The sequence below is a fragment of the Phalacrocorax aristotelis genome, chromosome 6 (assembly GCF_949628215.1).
Source record: "Phalacrocorax aristotelis chromosome 6, bGulAri2.1, whole genome shotgun sequence".
Classification (NCBI taxonomy): Eukaryota; Metazoa; Chordata; class Aves; order Suliformes; family Phalacrocoracidae; genus Phalacrocorax; species Phalacrocorax aristotelis.
This window is the reverse complement of record NC_134281.1, coordinates 8,681,137-8,696,975: the sequence shown is the minus strand read 5'-3', so window position 1 is coordinate 8,696,975 and position 15,839 is coordinate 8,681,137. Positions and strand designations below refer to the sequence as shown.

The 15,839-nt window shown below is 50.1% G+C and overlaps 1 protein-coding gene across 3 annotated transcripts in view; it reads right to left on the bottom strand.

The window, feature by feature from the left end:
• The window catches only part of PRICKLE2 (prickle planar cell polarity protein 2), a 109,425-nt gene that overhangs the window by 15,032 nt on the left and 78,554 nt on the right, over window positions 1–15,839 (bottom strand). For all 3 annotated transcript variants that reach the window (XM_075095768.1, XM_075095769.1, XM_075095771.1), the window contains 4 exons: window positions 5,927–6,040; window positions 4,035–4,172; window positions 3,467–3,670; window positions 1,555–1,741 (listed from right to left, as the gene is read on the bottom strand). In XM_075095768.1, the coding sequence (XP_074951869.1) occupies window positions 1,555–1,741; window positions 3,467–3,670; window positions 4,035–4,172; window positions 5,927–6,040 (643 nt within the window). The remainder of the gene's footprint in view (window positions 1–1,554; window positions 1,742–3,466; window positions 3,671–4,034; window positions 4,173–5,926; window positions 6,041–15,839) is intronic.

Sequence of the window (15,839 nt, the reverse complement as noted above, 5' to 3'; positions counted from 1 at the left end):
AGAAACTGCCGCGCACGGTGCAGGCTGGCCGGCACGGCGGGGTGCTGTGCTGCGCGTGTGCACAGCACGTGCTTGCACACCTGCAGTGGCCCTGCTGCTGGGAGGGCCAAATGCCACCGGATGATTTATAAATGACACTACGTTCATGGTCCATTTTATTTGAAGCTGAATATGCTTTAGTGTAACTGGGTTTTTTCTCTCCCCTTATAATGAGCAAAACATTCTTATATATAGACTGGAGTGTTATGCTTGCGGACAAAAGAGAGACAAGACGGTGGGTGGGATTTCATCAGCTCCTTTTCCAATGCCCCAAAGCCATCTCACAGTGGAAGGAGCACAGCCTCTTTACTCTGAGCCTTGGCTACCCGACCCAAGCTTTACAAGTCTTATGCAGGTGCTTACCTCTAATTTATGTAGCTCTTAAATACAACGCTCAGTGACTGCTATGAGCACCATGCAGCAAAACGGCCGCAGTCCGTCCTTTGCTAGAAATATGCAGATATGCACCAAAACAGGCATTTTGCCCCAAAAACCTGACAGTCAGCAGGATCCAGCCGGATGGATGGGGGGAGGACAGCAGATGGGGGAAGCACAAGAGAAGAGAGTGTACAAGAAGCGTGAACAGCTGCTTCATTGCTCTGCAGCTGAGCCTTTGGGAAGGATCTGCTGCAGGTCACAGCAAACACATCCTCCAAGTGCTTTGCTGAAGCCCTGAGTCTTCCTCCCCATGCCATCTGGCCGCTGCACAACAGCAAAATGTTTGGTTTTTTTTTTTTCCCCTGCAGCCTATGAATTATTTGAACGCGTGAGCTCACCTCCATGGACAAAGAAAGGTCTGCCTGCCCACCCATGAGCAAACGCTCAGCCAAGTGACAAACAGGATCGGGGAGAACAGCGAGGTAGCTTCCCAGTCTGCCCGCCTCACCACCCCCGAGTCCTGGGGGGACAGCTAGCCCCCAGAATAAGGTACATTTTCAATCACTGTTCTAGAAATGTAGATTGACTCTGATGCGTATTTCTTGCTGAGAACATCTATCTGCAGGTTGATTAAAAAAGGCAAACAGAAAAAATAATGATGCCTAATGAACAAGCATCTTTCCTGTCAGTAGCTCATTAACTCATGCCATCCTTTGGCAAGCTTGGCTGGGAAAAATCTGAGAGTCGAACAGCCAAGTTGTTTACAGGAAAGTGAGATTTAACAGAAAAAAAGCATGCATTATATCAGGACAGAGAAAGCTCTGACTAGTTGCAGTAGCTCTTGAGGTTGGTCTCTATTAGTCCTCCCCTCTCTGACCACGAAAAAGGACAAGCAGTGGTTTAACTGAACAAATTACCGTGCTAGCTCCTTGGTGAGATGCAAGAGGGGCACGAGCCTCTTTGGATGCCACAGGGCTGGTGCAGACCCCAGCCACAGGCAGTCCTGCCTGCAGCCCCAAGTTGTTGTCGAAGACAATGCAACAGCTCTCATTGCCAGAAACAACCTCCAGGCAGAGTTTTGTCCCGCTCCCCTCCTGCACAGCGCTCGCCCCGGGGCTGAGGGATGGTGGCACGTACCGATGTGCTGGGCACAGGTGTCGCAGTACTCGGCGTAGAGGGACTCAAAGCAGCTGCAGCAGTAGGGCCTGCCGTCCTTCATAATGTACCTCTGACCCCCCAGCACCGTCTCGCATTCAAAGCAGCAGAAGTGCTTCATGTGCCAGTGCCGCCCTTCGGCCTCAGTGCATTCGTCGGCAAAAATGATCTGGTGGGGGGGAAACACAAACAGGGAGCAGAGTCAGTCAGAGAGGGGACCTGGGACATGGGCACCAACCATCGTGTCTCCCACCTGTGCATGGCAGCTGTGCCCCTTTGCTCATACAACCTCCAAATTTTACAGCTAACCCTCCCATCCTGCATGGGAAACTCCCTGGGTTTGGCTTGCATCGGGGGCACCCATCACTTCTTATGGAAATCCATTAAAATGCAAATGCCCTCAGGACTGCGTTAGTGCACGGACTACAAAGCGTTAAGGCAGAGCTCGCAGTAATGTGCTCGTAAGCACATCCATCAGCGGGAGTGGTCGATCAGGGTAATAAACACGCTTATACACAACCTATCAATCTGATGGACTTTTGAAGAACAGAGCAGCCACTTACTAAAACACATCTACCCATGCCTGAAACAGGGACCCAAGTGCAAAGGATGAGCAAAAATACAAGGAGACTTGGCAGCTCTCTGGAGGGGATGGAGGTACCTGGCCCCCCCACCATTGTCTCTAACCCAGCCTGTCTGCTTATAAAGATGATTGCAGTCATTACACCAGTAGGAAAACTGAGGCACGGAGAGCTGTTACAGGTGGGCTGGTGAAGCAGCCATCTAAAATGTTTTCAGCAGTTGCTTCCCATCCCCACGCCATCTCGGCTCCCACAGCCAAGCCAGGGGAACAAGCGGTGGCCCGGGTCTGCTCCCTGGATCCCTGCCCCGGCACAGGTCACAGTGAAAGCTTTTCCCCTGCAGTTCCTCTTACCCCTGAGCTCCTCTTTCTCGCAGTTAGTGCCAGATGTTTCAGAGGAAGAAGTGCGTGTTAAAGAAGGAGCTGAATGAGAGACTTGTACAAGAATTTGCAAGGATAAAAAGTACATGAAAAAAATTTACCCAGCCTAAGCCACAAGGAAATAGGGCCAGTCAAATGGTTAGGAGTTGTTTTTTTACTGGTAATGTTACAAATTTAATTGGATACATACGTCAATGTTCTTTATATTTGAAGTGCATATAGCCTTGGATATTTACTATTACACGCTTGCATAGATGGGACATGGTATTTTATAGTACATATGGTTTTCCACACTATGGTTTTCGTAACTTTAAAAGCCAGAACAATTTCCTTCACCAGCTTTTTAAACAGAGACTGACACTTGAGAAACGCTCAGATGCGACTTTGTACGGTTCTCTATATTAGTTTTGTATTCCATTTGTTCAGCTTCTTATAGCCCATTAAATCTCCTCTCTTAAAGCCTATTTCAGCTCGGTGTGTACTCAAACACTACTGTCTTGTAGGAAAAACAGCACTCATCCTACCAGAGGCTTCTTCGGGGGGAACAGGGGAGAAGGCAGGACCATCACACATAGCTGGGCTAAAATCACACAGCACAAGGAGTGTGCTGTTACTGGAAACGCTCATGGAAAGCCCTCCCTGCACATAGATGAGGATCCCTCTCAGAATAGCCCTATGCAGATTGCAACTACAAATCCCCAAGATGCTCACCTGAAACCCCAGGAAAAGCTTCCATGAACCCTTGGCAAAGTCATACCATCGTATTTCGTGTGCATTGCATGCCTCTGTGCAGATGCTCCTCCCTATGCTAACGCACCCACCACCGTCAGGGCAGATGGAGGGGAAATACCCTCCAGTTGGCAGGGGGAACCCCTCTTGTGCCATCCCCGCGGGCAGCATCCGTGGCAGAAGCCAGGGCAAGCTGGCTCTTACCTCGTCACACGCTGCGCAGCGGGGCTTGAGGCACTCGGCGTGATGCCTGCCGCAGTAGATCTTCCCGTCTTGATAGAAGTAGATCAGGTCGACGAGCAGCTCATTGCAGACGCTGCAGATGAAGCAGGGAGGGTGCCAGCAAACGCCATGCCCTGCTCGCGAGGCGAAGACGGCCATGTCCCCTCCATTGATCTGGCCGCCGCACTGTCAGAAAAGCCAGTGTTTAACGGGGGGCGGGCGAGCTCACTGCTGCCCATCGCCAGCCAGCTGCTTTTGCAACCACAGCAGAAGGTGGTACTAATTCACAGCTCCTTTCTGGTGTCCCTTAAACTCTTTTCATCCCCATTTTATGGTCAGGATATCAACAGCTTCCCCCCTGCACGAGGCCAGGAGCTGACATGGCTGCTTTACATCCAATATTGTGGGGTGCTCCTGGCACGCACCCCAACAGAGCCCAGTGCTCATAGTTGGCAGGGGTCCCGGGGCAGGTGCTGCTCCTGCGAGCTTTGCTTAACTTTGGTGATTAAAAAGCTGCCCCGCTTGCGCCAGCTCGTCAGCCGCTACCCACCTGCTCGCAGATGGCTCCCGTCATGGTTACGGGGAACGGCCGGACATTGCCTCTCCCCAGATTTTCCCTCTTCCTTTGACTGCTGAAGAGTTTGAGCTCCCTCTTCTCCTCCTCATCCAATGAATTGCAATAGCGGACCTAAAACACACAAGCGATGCTTGGGGTTACGGGTGTCCCTGGCTCCCCGGCCAGTGAGCCGCAGTCCCATGGGCTCCGCAAACCTCTGCAAGGGGCTTATGCAAACGGCCTCTGTCCTTGGCTTAGAGGAGGCTGCAGAAATGCTGCTGCCTGGGCTTTAGTCAGCCTGGGGTTTGGCCAAAATTTCAAGAGGTAGAGATGAGAAGAAATGGCAGGAGGAAGGTTGCTCTCCAAGAGCTACGTTTCTATGAAGCTCTTAAAAGTGGGGTCCTCTGAGTCTCACCCAAACCAGCAATCAGACTGGTGTTTTTCCTGCTTTCTCCTTGTGGCAGAGGCCTTACAGCAGCTTCAAAATGTTTTATTTGTATTTCTAGAGTGCAGCCAGTTTTCCCTGTGTAAATGAGGGAGTTCCACCTATCTGGGAACTCCAACTATTCTTCCAGCATAAGGTCAAGTTCGTACATATGCAAAACCTCTGTGTTGGAATGTAATAAGGAAGTGAGTAAAATAAAAGGATATAAATAATGAACGATGCAATTTCCCTGAAGCTTATGAAACTGTGAGGATTTCCTGGCTATTTTCATCCTGCAGGCTTAGCTCTTGGCTGGTTGCATCTCAACAGAGAATATGACTGAAGAGCCAAGGTGGTCACGTGTAGCACCAGTGCCCAATCCAGCCTCCGTTACTTTGGAGAGCAAGCTCATGGAGCCGAGCAGGATTATGCATGTGAGCAACCAACACACCTTGAATTTTCAAAGGAGCAAAACTGAGCACGAGGAGAAACTGGATGTAAAATCTGCCCGTTTGCAGAAAATACATGCAGGCTCGTACTTCCAGCTTGCTGCAGCACGGGCTCCAGCAGCAGCATTCATGTACATTTATTCCTATGTTCTTCAGCTGTTGGACGCTGTGAGTTTTCAGCAGCTGCCAGGGAAGGCAGGTTGGGGCTCAAGTGCGCATGAGAAGCCCCTGCCTGGTGCCTGGAGCTCCCCCGCTGCTGGCAGCGCTGCGCTGTGCCCATGGCACCCAGCCACGCGCAGGCAAACTCGTTAAAATCTGACCTAGATCAAACAAGTTACCTGCACGTATTTTCCAGAGTGGCTTCTTCAGAAAGCAGCATGAAAATAATTTTTTTTGTTTACACAGGGAAATTTTGTGGGCTACCAGAAGCCAATGTTCTCACTGGTGAGAACAGGACGCCAAAGACCAGACCCCTTTTTGCTGCCTCACATCTTTACTGGGAGATGTAAGAAGGTTTATTTGCTCCAGCTGGTCTTGACTCAACCTCCAGCTTGCCAGGCTCTCCCAGCTCGCGAGGCTCAGCCTGAGTGAAACCCCTCCTCGGCACACGCACTCCCACTCCCAAGGTGAGTCGGAAGCAGCACCTGGGAAAAGGCTTTTGCAACTTCGGATCTGGCTCTAACTGATCTCAACAGCATTTCAAGCCACTTTTAACACGGCTTTCGCCTCCAAGGGCTGAGAGAGTGCTTTTATTTCAGAGAACTGAAGAAGGATGATTTTAAAAATTTTAACTTTAGAAACAAACAACCTCTCCCCACCTCCAACATAATCCAAGCAGGGAGGAAATATGGCAATTAAAATAGCAACAATATCAAACTCCAAGTAAATCCACCCGAAAAGCAGAAAGGGCTGAGAAAGGACCAGCCACACTTCCCATGAGCAACCCTAGGAGGTGCACCCCCTCCTCACCTGCAGCCCTGATGGATGTCCCAGGACGCGTTTTGGATACTAACCTCATTGTCATGTGGTGGCAACTGGTGCAGAAGCTGCTTTATGCGAGATTTTTCTCCTGGGCTGTTGACGTAGGGGACCTTGTCCTCAGGCAGGCAGCTGTAGTACTGGTGCACCTACGGAGCAAGAGAGGGGACTGCAGTGGGGCTCCCTGGCCGAGCCCGTGCCCCCCATGCCTGGCCAGCAGCCACCCGCTGAGGCAGCAGGCGCCGGGTCTTCCTGATGATTTTGAGAGGAAAAACGCAGCCAGGAGCTGCTTCAGTTTTATTGCCTTTTCTCCACTGAGAAAGAGGGGCGGCAGCCCCAGCAGCGCGGCGGAGCTCGTTACCGTTTGCTCGGTCAGCCTCCATAGCGTTAGCATGTTTCGCTGGCTGCGGGGATGTGTCGGCACCTGCCTCGGCAGGGGAGGTTAAAAAGGCTGTGCCCCGGCAGCCTCCGTGTTGCCGGCTATCTCAGCCTCCACCTCCATCAAAACTCTCTGGGCTTTTTTCTGCAGCAATTTGTGGAAATAAACAGCAGATAAAATCTGTTGGAAGGCTTGTTTTTTTTCTTTCGTCTCAGAGCATATAATTAAAATCAGCTATTATAAAGGCAACGCGGTGGGGCACGGCGTGCCTGGTGCTGGAGGAGCCCGGTGGCAGCCTGGAGAGGAAGCACACCATGAGCCCCAGCGTCTCTCCTCGCCTGCCACACCTGGGACATGTACTCAAGGGCCGGGCCGGGCACCGGGATGGGACTCTCTGGCTGAGGATCAGCTCCCAAACGGCCACGGTGACGTTCAGAGGCTTGGGAAGAAACAGGAGAAGGTAGAGGTAAGGGAAAGCTCTCGCCGGGATCGGGAGTCTCTGCAGCCCTGGATGCCTCCAGATGCTCAGGCAGGAGCAGGGGACTGGATATCTTCCTTAAATCTGCGTTCGGCCAGAGAGATACAAACTGTTTTTCGGGTGCACACAGCTTTCTGCTTTTGCCGTGGTGGGATTAATGCCCTGAGATGCTCCCTCGGCTCTCAGACACTGCAGCAATTGGTTTCAGAGTGGCTGCACTGCCTGCAGCTTTCACAGGGCTTTTCCCAAACGACACTTGCTTTGCAGTGGCTTCTGATCAGCTTTTTCCCTTGCTGTATGTTTTGGGCTTTGGCCTAGAAAGAACCACCTGGGCTGGCTTTCCCCAGAGAAGCCGTCTCTGCCCACACAACCCCACAACATCTGCAGGATGACAAGCTACTGCAGGTCACCGGGAGGGATGGGGACGCAGAGGCAGGTAGTGGGGCTGGCTGGCAGGAGAGCTTGCCCCCAGGCTTGCAGGCTGCTGGGGGTGGCTCATATGGGGAGTTACCTTCAACAGGAAGAAATCACATTTTATTCCACAATAAATATCAAAACCTGATATTATTCAGGAACAATTACTCTGCATTCAGCACACTCCCTGGTCTCATTCAGAGCTACCTGTGAGCAGAGCTGCTCCAGTGCTTGCAATCGCTTTTCCTCTCAATTTATGGTTCCTCCCCAAACTGACCCTAACATCCACCTTTCCCCATCATCAGGTTTTGTGGAAGGAGAGATTTTTAGCAGATTTCTGCCTGTAACTCTGCCGTGCTGATGACAAGAGATCTGCTTGGATCACGAAGCTGAGGAACACGCTGAGCATATGCCACTGCAAAACCCTAAATTTGTTTTGCTAAGGCACAGCAGAAACAGACCCACCAGCTATAGAAACTGTCAAAGAAAGGCTGCTAAGGATTTTGCTCTGTTAAAAAGAAAACAAACTATGTACATTACAATACTTACTTTGCATTTATAGAGCATCCTTCATCCAGGGACATCAAAGCATATTAAAAACACTTAAATTCTTATGACATGCTACACGAGGTAGCAAATATAGGCACTGGAAAGGACTATTTGCAGCATAACGATGTTAAATGAGCTCCCTGAGTTCATGCAGCTCGTCCATAGCAGAGCTTGCAGCTGAAAATCTCCCGGCGATGCCCTGGCTGCCACACTTTTTACCAGCCCGCCAGGCTACTGCGCTGCCATGCTGTGCCTTCCCGGCCAGTACAGATGCTTGCTGGCTTCCCTCAGCCAAATTCCCCACGTGCAGACGGGCTGCTCGCTTTCCCCTGCACTCAGGTTGGTTGGTTTGGTTTCTTTTTTTTCTTGCAACAAAGTTTTTTTGCCCACTGAGTCCTTGAAGTTGCCAGAGAATAGCAATGACTTTTTTTTTTGAAGAGACGCCAATTTCCATTAGGCTGCTCCAGTCCCTAAAGCAAGGAGCTGTAAGACGCTCACCCTGGGCGAGAAGCAGGGATGCGAGTTTTTCCTTTGGCAGCCTGGGCGCTGGCCTTCCCGTAGCCCGTACAGCGGGACACACATGCCCAGCTTCACTCCTGCTTCCGCTGGGAAGTTTTCCATTTAGTCTCAGCAGGTCCGCAGGAACTGGCTCCCATTGCACCAGCAACATAGCTCAGCAGGGATGGGCAATTTGGTTTGAAAAGCAAAACAAAATAAATATAACAGGCCCCAACCTGTGTTCTGTTGCCTGAAATAACCTGAAAGGGTTTGCTTTGGATCCACATCAGTGACGGGGACCTTCTGCAGGGGTGTTCATGGAGGGGATGGAGCAGAGGCAGCTGCCAGTCCTTGCCCACCACCCGTGGAATATCTCGTGGGGAGAAAACCCTTTCCTTCCACCTGTTGATGGCTTCCTCCACTGTTGCCTTTACACCCACCATCCCTCTTGGGGACAAACCTGAACCCAGGGGACGCACAGATCCTTTCACCTGGGGCATCACTCCTATCACAAGAGATCCAGCCAGAGTTCAGGTCAAGAGCAGAGGGATGCCTCTTGCCTGGGCTGATGTTAATCCAGGCTTATGCAAATACACTGTTTCATCCATCACTGATTCCCTGCAAGATGTGCCCAGCTTCCTGGACAGAACAGCCGAGCCGGAAGGGACGGGGTCACAGGCTGCCAGCATCCCCTGCCTCTGTGCTCAGTCGGCTGCCGACAGCATATCCCACCCCACGAGTGAGCGGCTGGCAGTTGGGCTAGCCCAAGGCAGTCAGGACACTCAGTAAGGAAAAATAAAGAAGGAAAGGGGGATTTTCAGATAAATTTGGCTTTTCAGGGAAAAGGCCTATAGAAAACGTTAACTCACTTGAAAACTAAAACTGCTCAGTCTGCACTTTGCTGTTGTACAAAAGGTCACTGCTTTCCACGAAAATAACTCTGTCCTCCTCTGTCCAGCTGTGGTTCGGAGCACGCACAAGCCTTTATAGCTAGTGAGCCTTGCAAGGCCACTGCAGCCAAAGGGCCTGATCCGGACCCCCCAAGCACCGGCGATGGCTCCTCACTGACCTTATGGGCTCTGCAACATGAGCTGCATCCAGATAAGGAAAACAGTGTGGGGCAATGACCCAGGACAGATAACATATCCCTTTTAAATCATCTGCTATCTTTAACTGTTTTATTATTAAATACTTCTGCTGTACAACACAGCAGCTCCACATCCTGCTATTTCCCCTTGCAACAGATCTGCTCTGCCCATGATTACCCTAACAAGCATCATTAACACACACGAGCCATGTGTGGGGCTGGGCTAGGTTTTGTCCTCAGTTCCCCCACTTGCCCCTCTTTGCTCTGACCTCTGCTCACATCTGGATGGGAGAAACCCTGGTGGAATATGGAAAACATCAGGCTGAGTAAAATAAGGCTTCAGACAATGTCAGGGGCCCCGATGCCATGGGGACAGGCTGCCAGCTTACTGGAAGCCAGGCCCGCTGTGGGTGCTGGGTGACGTCCCATGCTGGCCAGCTGGGCAAGCTCTGTCCTGCCCTGGGGAGGTCTCCCAGGTGCGTGGACGGGCTCTGTGCCACGAGAACCTGGCACAGCAGATAGCCATCTTTCCAGGAAAAGGAAAATGTCCAAATGCCAAGTTTTTCTAACAAAAACTGATACACATTTTGGAAATTAACAGCTGCTTGGAGCTACAAGGAGAGGGCATGGGGGAGAAGATAGAAATTAGAAAAGAAAGAAACCAGGAGAAAGGAAAGAACATAATGTAAAACAAGGGTAAGAAAAAGTCTTTAAAGTGGAGCCAACTTTATTCAAAGGCACTGAGGAAAGTAATTACATTAGTTTACAAATGCCTTTGTGTTCTGCAGTCTTCCTAAGTTTGGGGTGTGTTTCCATTTTAGCTTTGACAGTTTACAAACCTCCCCATCCCCGTTAAATAAAGGCAGGACTGCAGCTTCTCCTGGAGGTCCCAGGGGTGACCGAAGACAAAAGCCATACCAGCACATTTGTGGGCAAAGTCTTACACCTTCTCCTAGAAGAAGACTGCAAACAACCTGTGAGTTTAAGCCATTGATGAAGGATCTCTTTGATCAATTAATTAAAGGAGCTGGAGGGGAAATATCATGTTTCTTACACCATGAATTGCTGTTGGGAAGCAGCACTCGGTTCTGCTCGCCCCGAGTACAACACCCCACTGAAAGTATCCACCAAACCGGGCTGTTTGGGATGACTGTACCACTGGGATGGACTACAAAGGAGCACGCGGTGTCCTGGCGTGGCTAAGCTGATGGGTGCTGACTTGCTCAGCCATAACAGCTCCGGCACATCCAGCTGGGCAATGCTGACTGGCTTTCATGAAACAAAACAAACTTCAAAACTGGCTGCAAGGCTTTTGCAAAGAAGCCTGCGAGGGCAAAACATGCTGGCCTGCACGCAGCAGAGTGCCTGAACACGGATGTCCCTAAAAATTGGACCTTGGTGGGTCATCCACCGCTCAGGCGCAGCACAGTAAATCATCGCACACAGTGGACTCTGCACAAAATCCAGGCATGATGACATACTCTGACATCCCCCCATACCCAGGAGAGTATCGTTTGCCCTGGGACCATGCCAGAGGTCCCACAACCCAGCAGTCCACCCTGTGCCACCTGGGGATGTACCGCGCTGGCGCATTGCCTCTGCAATGATGTGCGGGGCAGTGGCTGCTGGTGCGTGTGTGTGTGGACACTTGCTCACAGCGCTGTCGCCCGGCTCGCTGTGCGTGAGCTCCCACGAGCTTTTCCTGCAGCGGGAGGAAGGCGGCCAGCGGCTCCAACAAGCCTGTGCTGGCCCGGGCGAGCGGGGCTGCTCCTGCAGCTCGCCCGCTCCTCCCCACTGCTGGCTTTTAACCGCATGTCAGGTATTAAATGATCTTTTACACCAAGCACTTAAAATCAGCAGAGAAATGAATCTGGTGTTTTCAGTATTTCTCTCCTTCCTGCTCGCCACCCCTGGAAAAGCAAAGGGGAAAAAACCCCAGACAAGCCACACGCAAAAACCCTCTCAGTGTGCCTGCAAAATGTTGCAAGTGCTTGTACATGTCGGCTCACACACACACTCCACAGATTATAGCACGTGTGAAACTAGAAAACGGGTTCAGTATGCTTTGGCCCAAGTCTGGCACGTCCTCCTTTCCCGTGGCCATTAGGATACAAAGCACTTATTTATTTCTTGAAGCAAAACAATCTTTGTAGCAAGACCAGATGCTCTGAAACGGAAAGGAGAGTGGGAACTGGACAGGTCTGCTGAGCACAGGGATGCAGCCAGGCACGCAGCCTGGGAGAGAGCTGGGGTCCCCCCCCAGACCCCACAGCCCCAGCTGAGAGAAGACCATTATCAACCCCAGATCCGTGAATGCGCCTGTGTGCTGGCATTTGACAGTGGGAGGCGGATGCAATCCCTGGCGCCGGGCGGTCCGGCGCCCCGCAACGCTGGGTTTGCTCTCGGAAACCCACTCCCGAGTTGCAGGGACAAAGGCAGGGAACAAAGGAAAAATCATTTTCTTAAGTGCTATTTGTTCTGGCACGCTCTGCGGCTCTCCGCACACTTCTCTCCTATGGCTAACGGCAGCCGAGTTGTTTGAGCGTTGCTGCTCACCAGTTGAGAATGACATCCATTCCTGCCAAGCCTTTGGAGCTGTTCTTGGCCTGTAAGAGATCCCGCGGAAACATTGCTTCCTGCTGGCATCAAAGAAGAACATTTGAATGAAGGCCGTACATCCACAAGTTTTAGACTTGTGAAAGCGCATGCCATAATTTTTCTTTTTTAAGCAGAAATCGAATTGGGATTAAAAGGAGCCAGAAACAGTGCTTTCAAAAGCATCTGAGAGAGGTCTTTGTGCTGCAAGGTACTGACCTGCAGAGCCACTCTCTCACGGCTCTGAGTCCCCTGGGGTACCAGCAATTACCATGATCATCTGCCGCATTGATCATAGCTGATAATTCCCCTGGGTCTTGAAGAGCCACTTAAAATGTTCTTGTATTTATAAGGCACGGGGTAGCATACTAGAATAACGCTCCAACAAGGAAAGCTGTAATTGTACACTGGAATAAAGCTCCAGGACAAGTTTATATTGTGTAGTCTGGGATTTCTCTGTTTTCTTTTCCACTCCCTGCTCTTCCCCTGCCTCTTACCTCTGCTGCCCACCACATGGCTACTTCAAATTTAAGAACCAAGCAAACCCCATCAGGTGAGTGCTTTTGTTTCGTGGCCCACCAAAAGCAGCTGATTCCCCCCCTGATAAGATGATTGTTCAAGGATTAAATAATTTTAACAGTTTCCATCAGCTCACAATGATCAGACCAGGACACAGAAATGGAGCAAAACCCCATACGCATGGTTTTGCTAAGGGGTTTTTTTTTGCAGCACGGGATACACTCACGCCTCCTCCAGGGCAGAAGGAATAGCTCCAGGGCCTCCCAACCCACCCCAGCTGCCCCCCAAGTCCTGCAGCACAGGCATCACACACGGGAAAAGCACTCCTAGTAGGGGATTGCTGCTCCATCCGCTGGCAAGCATTCTGCACGGTCTGATGCCTGGAGGCTGGATTTAGACAGCTCCAGCCTTGAAATAAGAGCCGCTAACTGCCAGGCTATTTAGATACTGAAAGAGTTCACCGGGGAGGTGATGGACTTACTGCTACCTCAAAGTGAAACTGGAGAGCTTTTAAAAATGTGCTGAAATGCAGCTTTTGGATAAAATACTACAGCGTGCACGCATGCAAGGGGGTAGAGCTAGAGGTGGCTGCAGCTTCTGGCACCCGCATACATGAGTTACAGCTCCTCTTCACTGCTCGGCTCCCCATCCGGCATGCTCTGCTCTCAGGATCAGGATTTACCAAAGGAAGTAGAGCTCTTCGTGGGGCTTTTGTCCTTCCTCTACCTGGCCAAAAATTAGCTTATCTGCTCCCCATTACCATGCAGGCTTGGGGCACAGGGTTGCTTTGGTCTGTCTTGTTCCTTCCCTGTTTCATCTAAGACTTCAGTCTCCTGAGGAGTGAAACAGTTTGCTGAACTTATAGGGCTCAAGAAGGGATGAGAAGGTAAGATGCACTTGACCATGACACATAGGCAGAGGTGAGGCACGTGTCCCCCAGAGACGACTGGCCCAGATAACGTACTTTCTACCAAACCGAGGTGGTGTAAGTGGGTATCTTTAGGTAAGGTGTAAATACGCGTTCAGTGGAGGTTCATCTCCGCTCTCCTTTCCTCACTTTGCGACCTGAACAGCAACTCGATGAGGCTTGGAGGTTTTATAACTCAAGCCCTTGCTATAGGTCTTGCAAAAGATCCAGAACAGGAATCAACATGTGTGTTTGCTCCTGAATAAATTCCCCGTGATAGCTACAAGTTTCACACCACACTGCAAACCTCTCAAGGTCTGCCTCAGAGGGAAAAAGGTCCCCTGAACCTTTGTGCTACTAAGTTTAGCTCAGATGAGATTTTAATAACTTTTTAAGAGACTTGATCAGAGCAACTGTGCTGACAGCAAAAGGGAATTAAGTTCTTATGCCATATACAAGGGTCTTGAATGTTGGCATGCTGGAGTCATGCAGAAAGCCGCACCGCAGCTGAAGTAGAGCCCCATCTTTTGTTTAATTGCAAATCTGTGCCCGTAACCAGCTGCTCCTATTATTGAAACACAATAAAGACAGAAATGCTCAAAAATCCCTTGTATTCAGAAATTCAAACTGGCATGTTATAACCCCTTTGGATTTCTCCAAACCACAGGCCCAAGGAATTCAAGGCTGCGCATTCACATGTATTTACACATGCTTGCCTAAAAATGTGAAAAACACATCATAAAAGTATTTATTTTTAAGCATCTGCCCTCAAACTTATGTCAGTGCAAAGAGGATCAGCTGTCAGACTGCCAGACCCAGCAGACAAACTGGCTCCCGAAACCGCCTTCCCCCATCTTCGCAGCCAGACCTGGTCTGGGATTTCGCTTTGCTGAGGACACATTTCTATTGGTGTCTGCCCATTTCAAGGCTTTCACACTTATTTCTTTACATGACCATTGAATGGCAGGCAGGAAAAAAGAGTATTTCTCAAAGCCCGCGTCCCGAGCTTCCACCTCGCCTCCCGTACAGCCACCTCTCCCATTCCCATCTGCATCTGTATCTTCCAGAAGAACAGTTTCTCTTCTGCCATAAGACAACTTTTCATTGAGGTCCAGTCCAAGCGGCATTAGAGCCCACAGGAGCCTCCTGGCCATCCTGTGCAGCCGACTGCTAGTAGAAGAAACCACATTTTCTAATCACGTTGTAATTTATGGAGCTCAGTCTTGGGTTTTTACCCATCACTCTCCCTGTTGGCAGGTTGCCGCTGAGCCTTACACCTCTGATGGTTTGAAACCTCTTCCAATTTCCTGCCTGAATGCATTTGGAGCCAGTTTATATCTATGTTCTTGTGCCAAAGTTGGAGCTTGAATAACTGTTCTTCCTCCTCTAATGCATAGGGAGTGATCATAACCCTTCGATTTGCTAGGCTGAACAAACCAGGCTCTTCTAGGCTCCTCAATGAAATAACATTTCCAGGCTCCTTCCAGTTTATACCCCTCTTTCTTGAGCAGAGATGTCATAAATATTAACCAGTTTTCCAGATGAATTTTTACCATACCTTATGCAGTAGTATTTAAATATTTTTTTATGTTACCATCTTCATCCCTGTGTTATAGACTTATTCAGAAATATGTAATATTTATGGCTCTTGCATAGCAGTAGACCACTTTGTAGTCCTGCAGTGTTGAGCCATAATATAAGGAATTCAGCTCTGCTCTTCAACACAATGTCTGGATCGTTACCTGTAAATGCTGGGCCAATGCTTTTTTTTTTTCTTCAAGTAGTGGGCATTAAATAACCAACATGATTTTCACATAGTTGACGTACTATAGAGCAGCTGATGCCTCAGTTAGTGTCCAGGAATCCAGTGAGACCTTGTAGGTTTGGGTCGCTTCCCCTTTAGGTTATACCTAATACTTTAAGCTACAGATTGAAGGGACTCTCCAAATTCTGAAATGACCTACAGTAACTGCTGCAAACCAATGTCATGTTTGTTGGCCAACTTCCCCCACTCTGAAATCCTGTAAATTGCTGCACTGAGTGAGACGTGAATGCTGTTTCCCAAGAATAGCGAGGTAGGAAGGCTGTCGTCCAAGTATAATAAGAAAACTGCATTAGTCTTTCAGGGGACCACTTACCTCCCCAGCTCATATGCTGCATAGAGATTTTAATAAAGTAGAATATTGCAGAAAAAGTTGTTTCATTTCATCTGTCTCATGTCAAAGAAATACGACTGTGAAACAACGGAAGGCAAAGAAAAATTCATTGCCTGCAAACCTGTATTTTCAGCCCAGCATGATGGCAGTGTCCTCAGCCGGAGCAGAGCCCACCAGCTGCTCCACGGCAGACATCAGCCTTCCAGAGGCTCCACATCACGTATGCACACCTGACTCACTGGCCAGAAAGCCACACGTCTGTCTGCAGCCTCTCACAGCTCCAGCAAGTTGCTGCAGAGGTACCTCCTACCCCCGTGGGAGGCAAACAGCACCCTCCTGCACCCTGGGGCACCTCCCAGCCCTGAG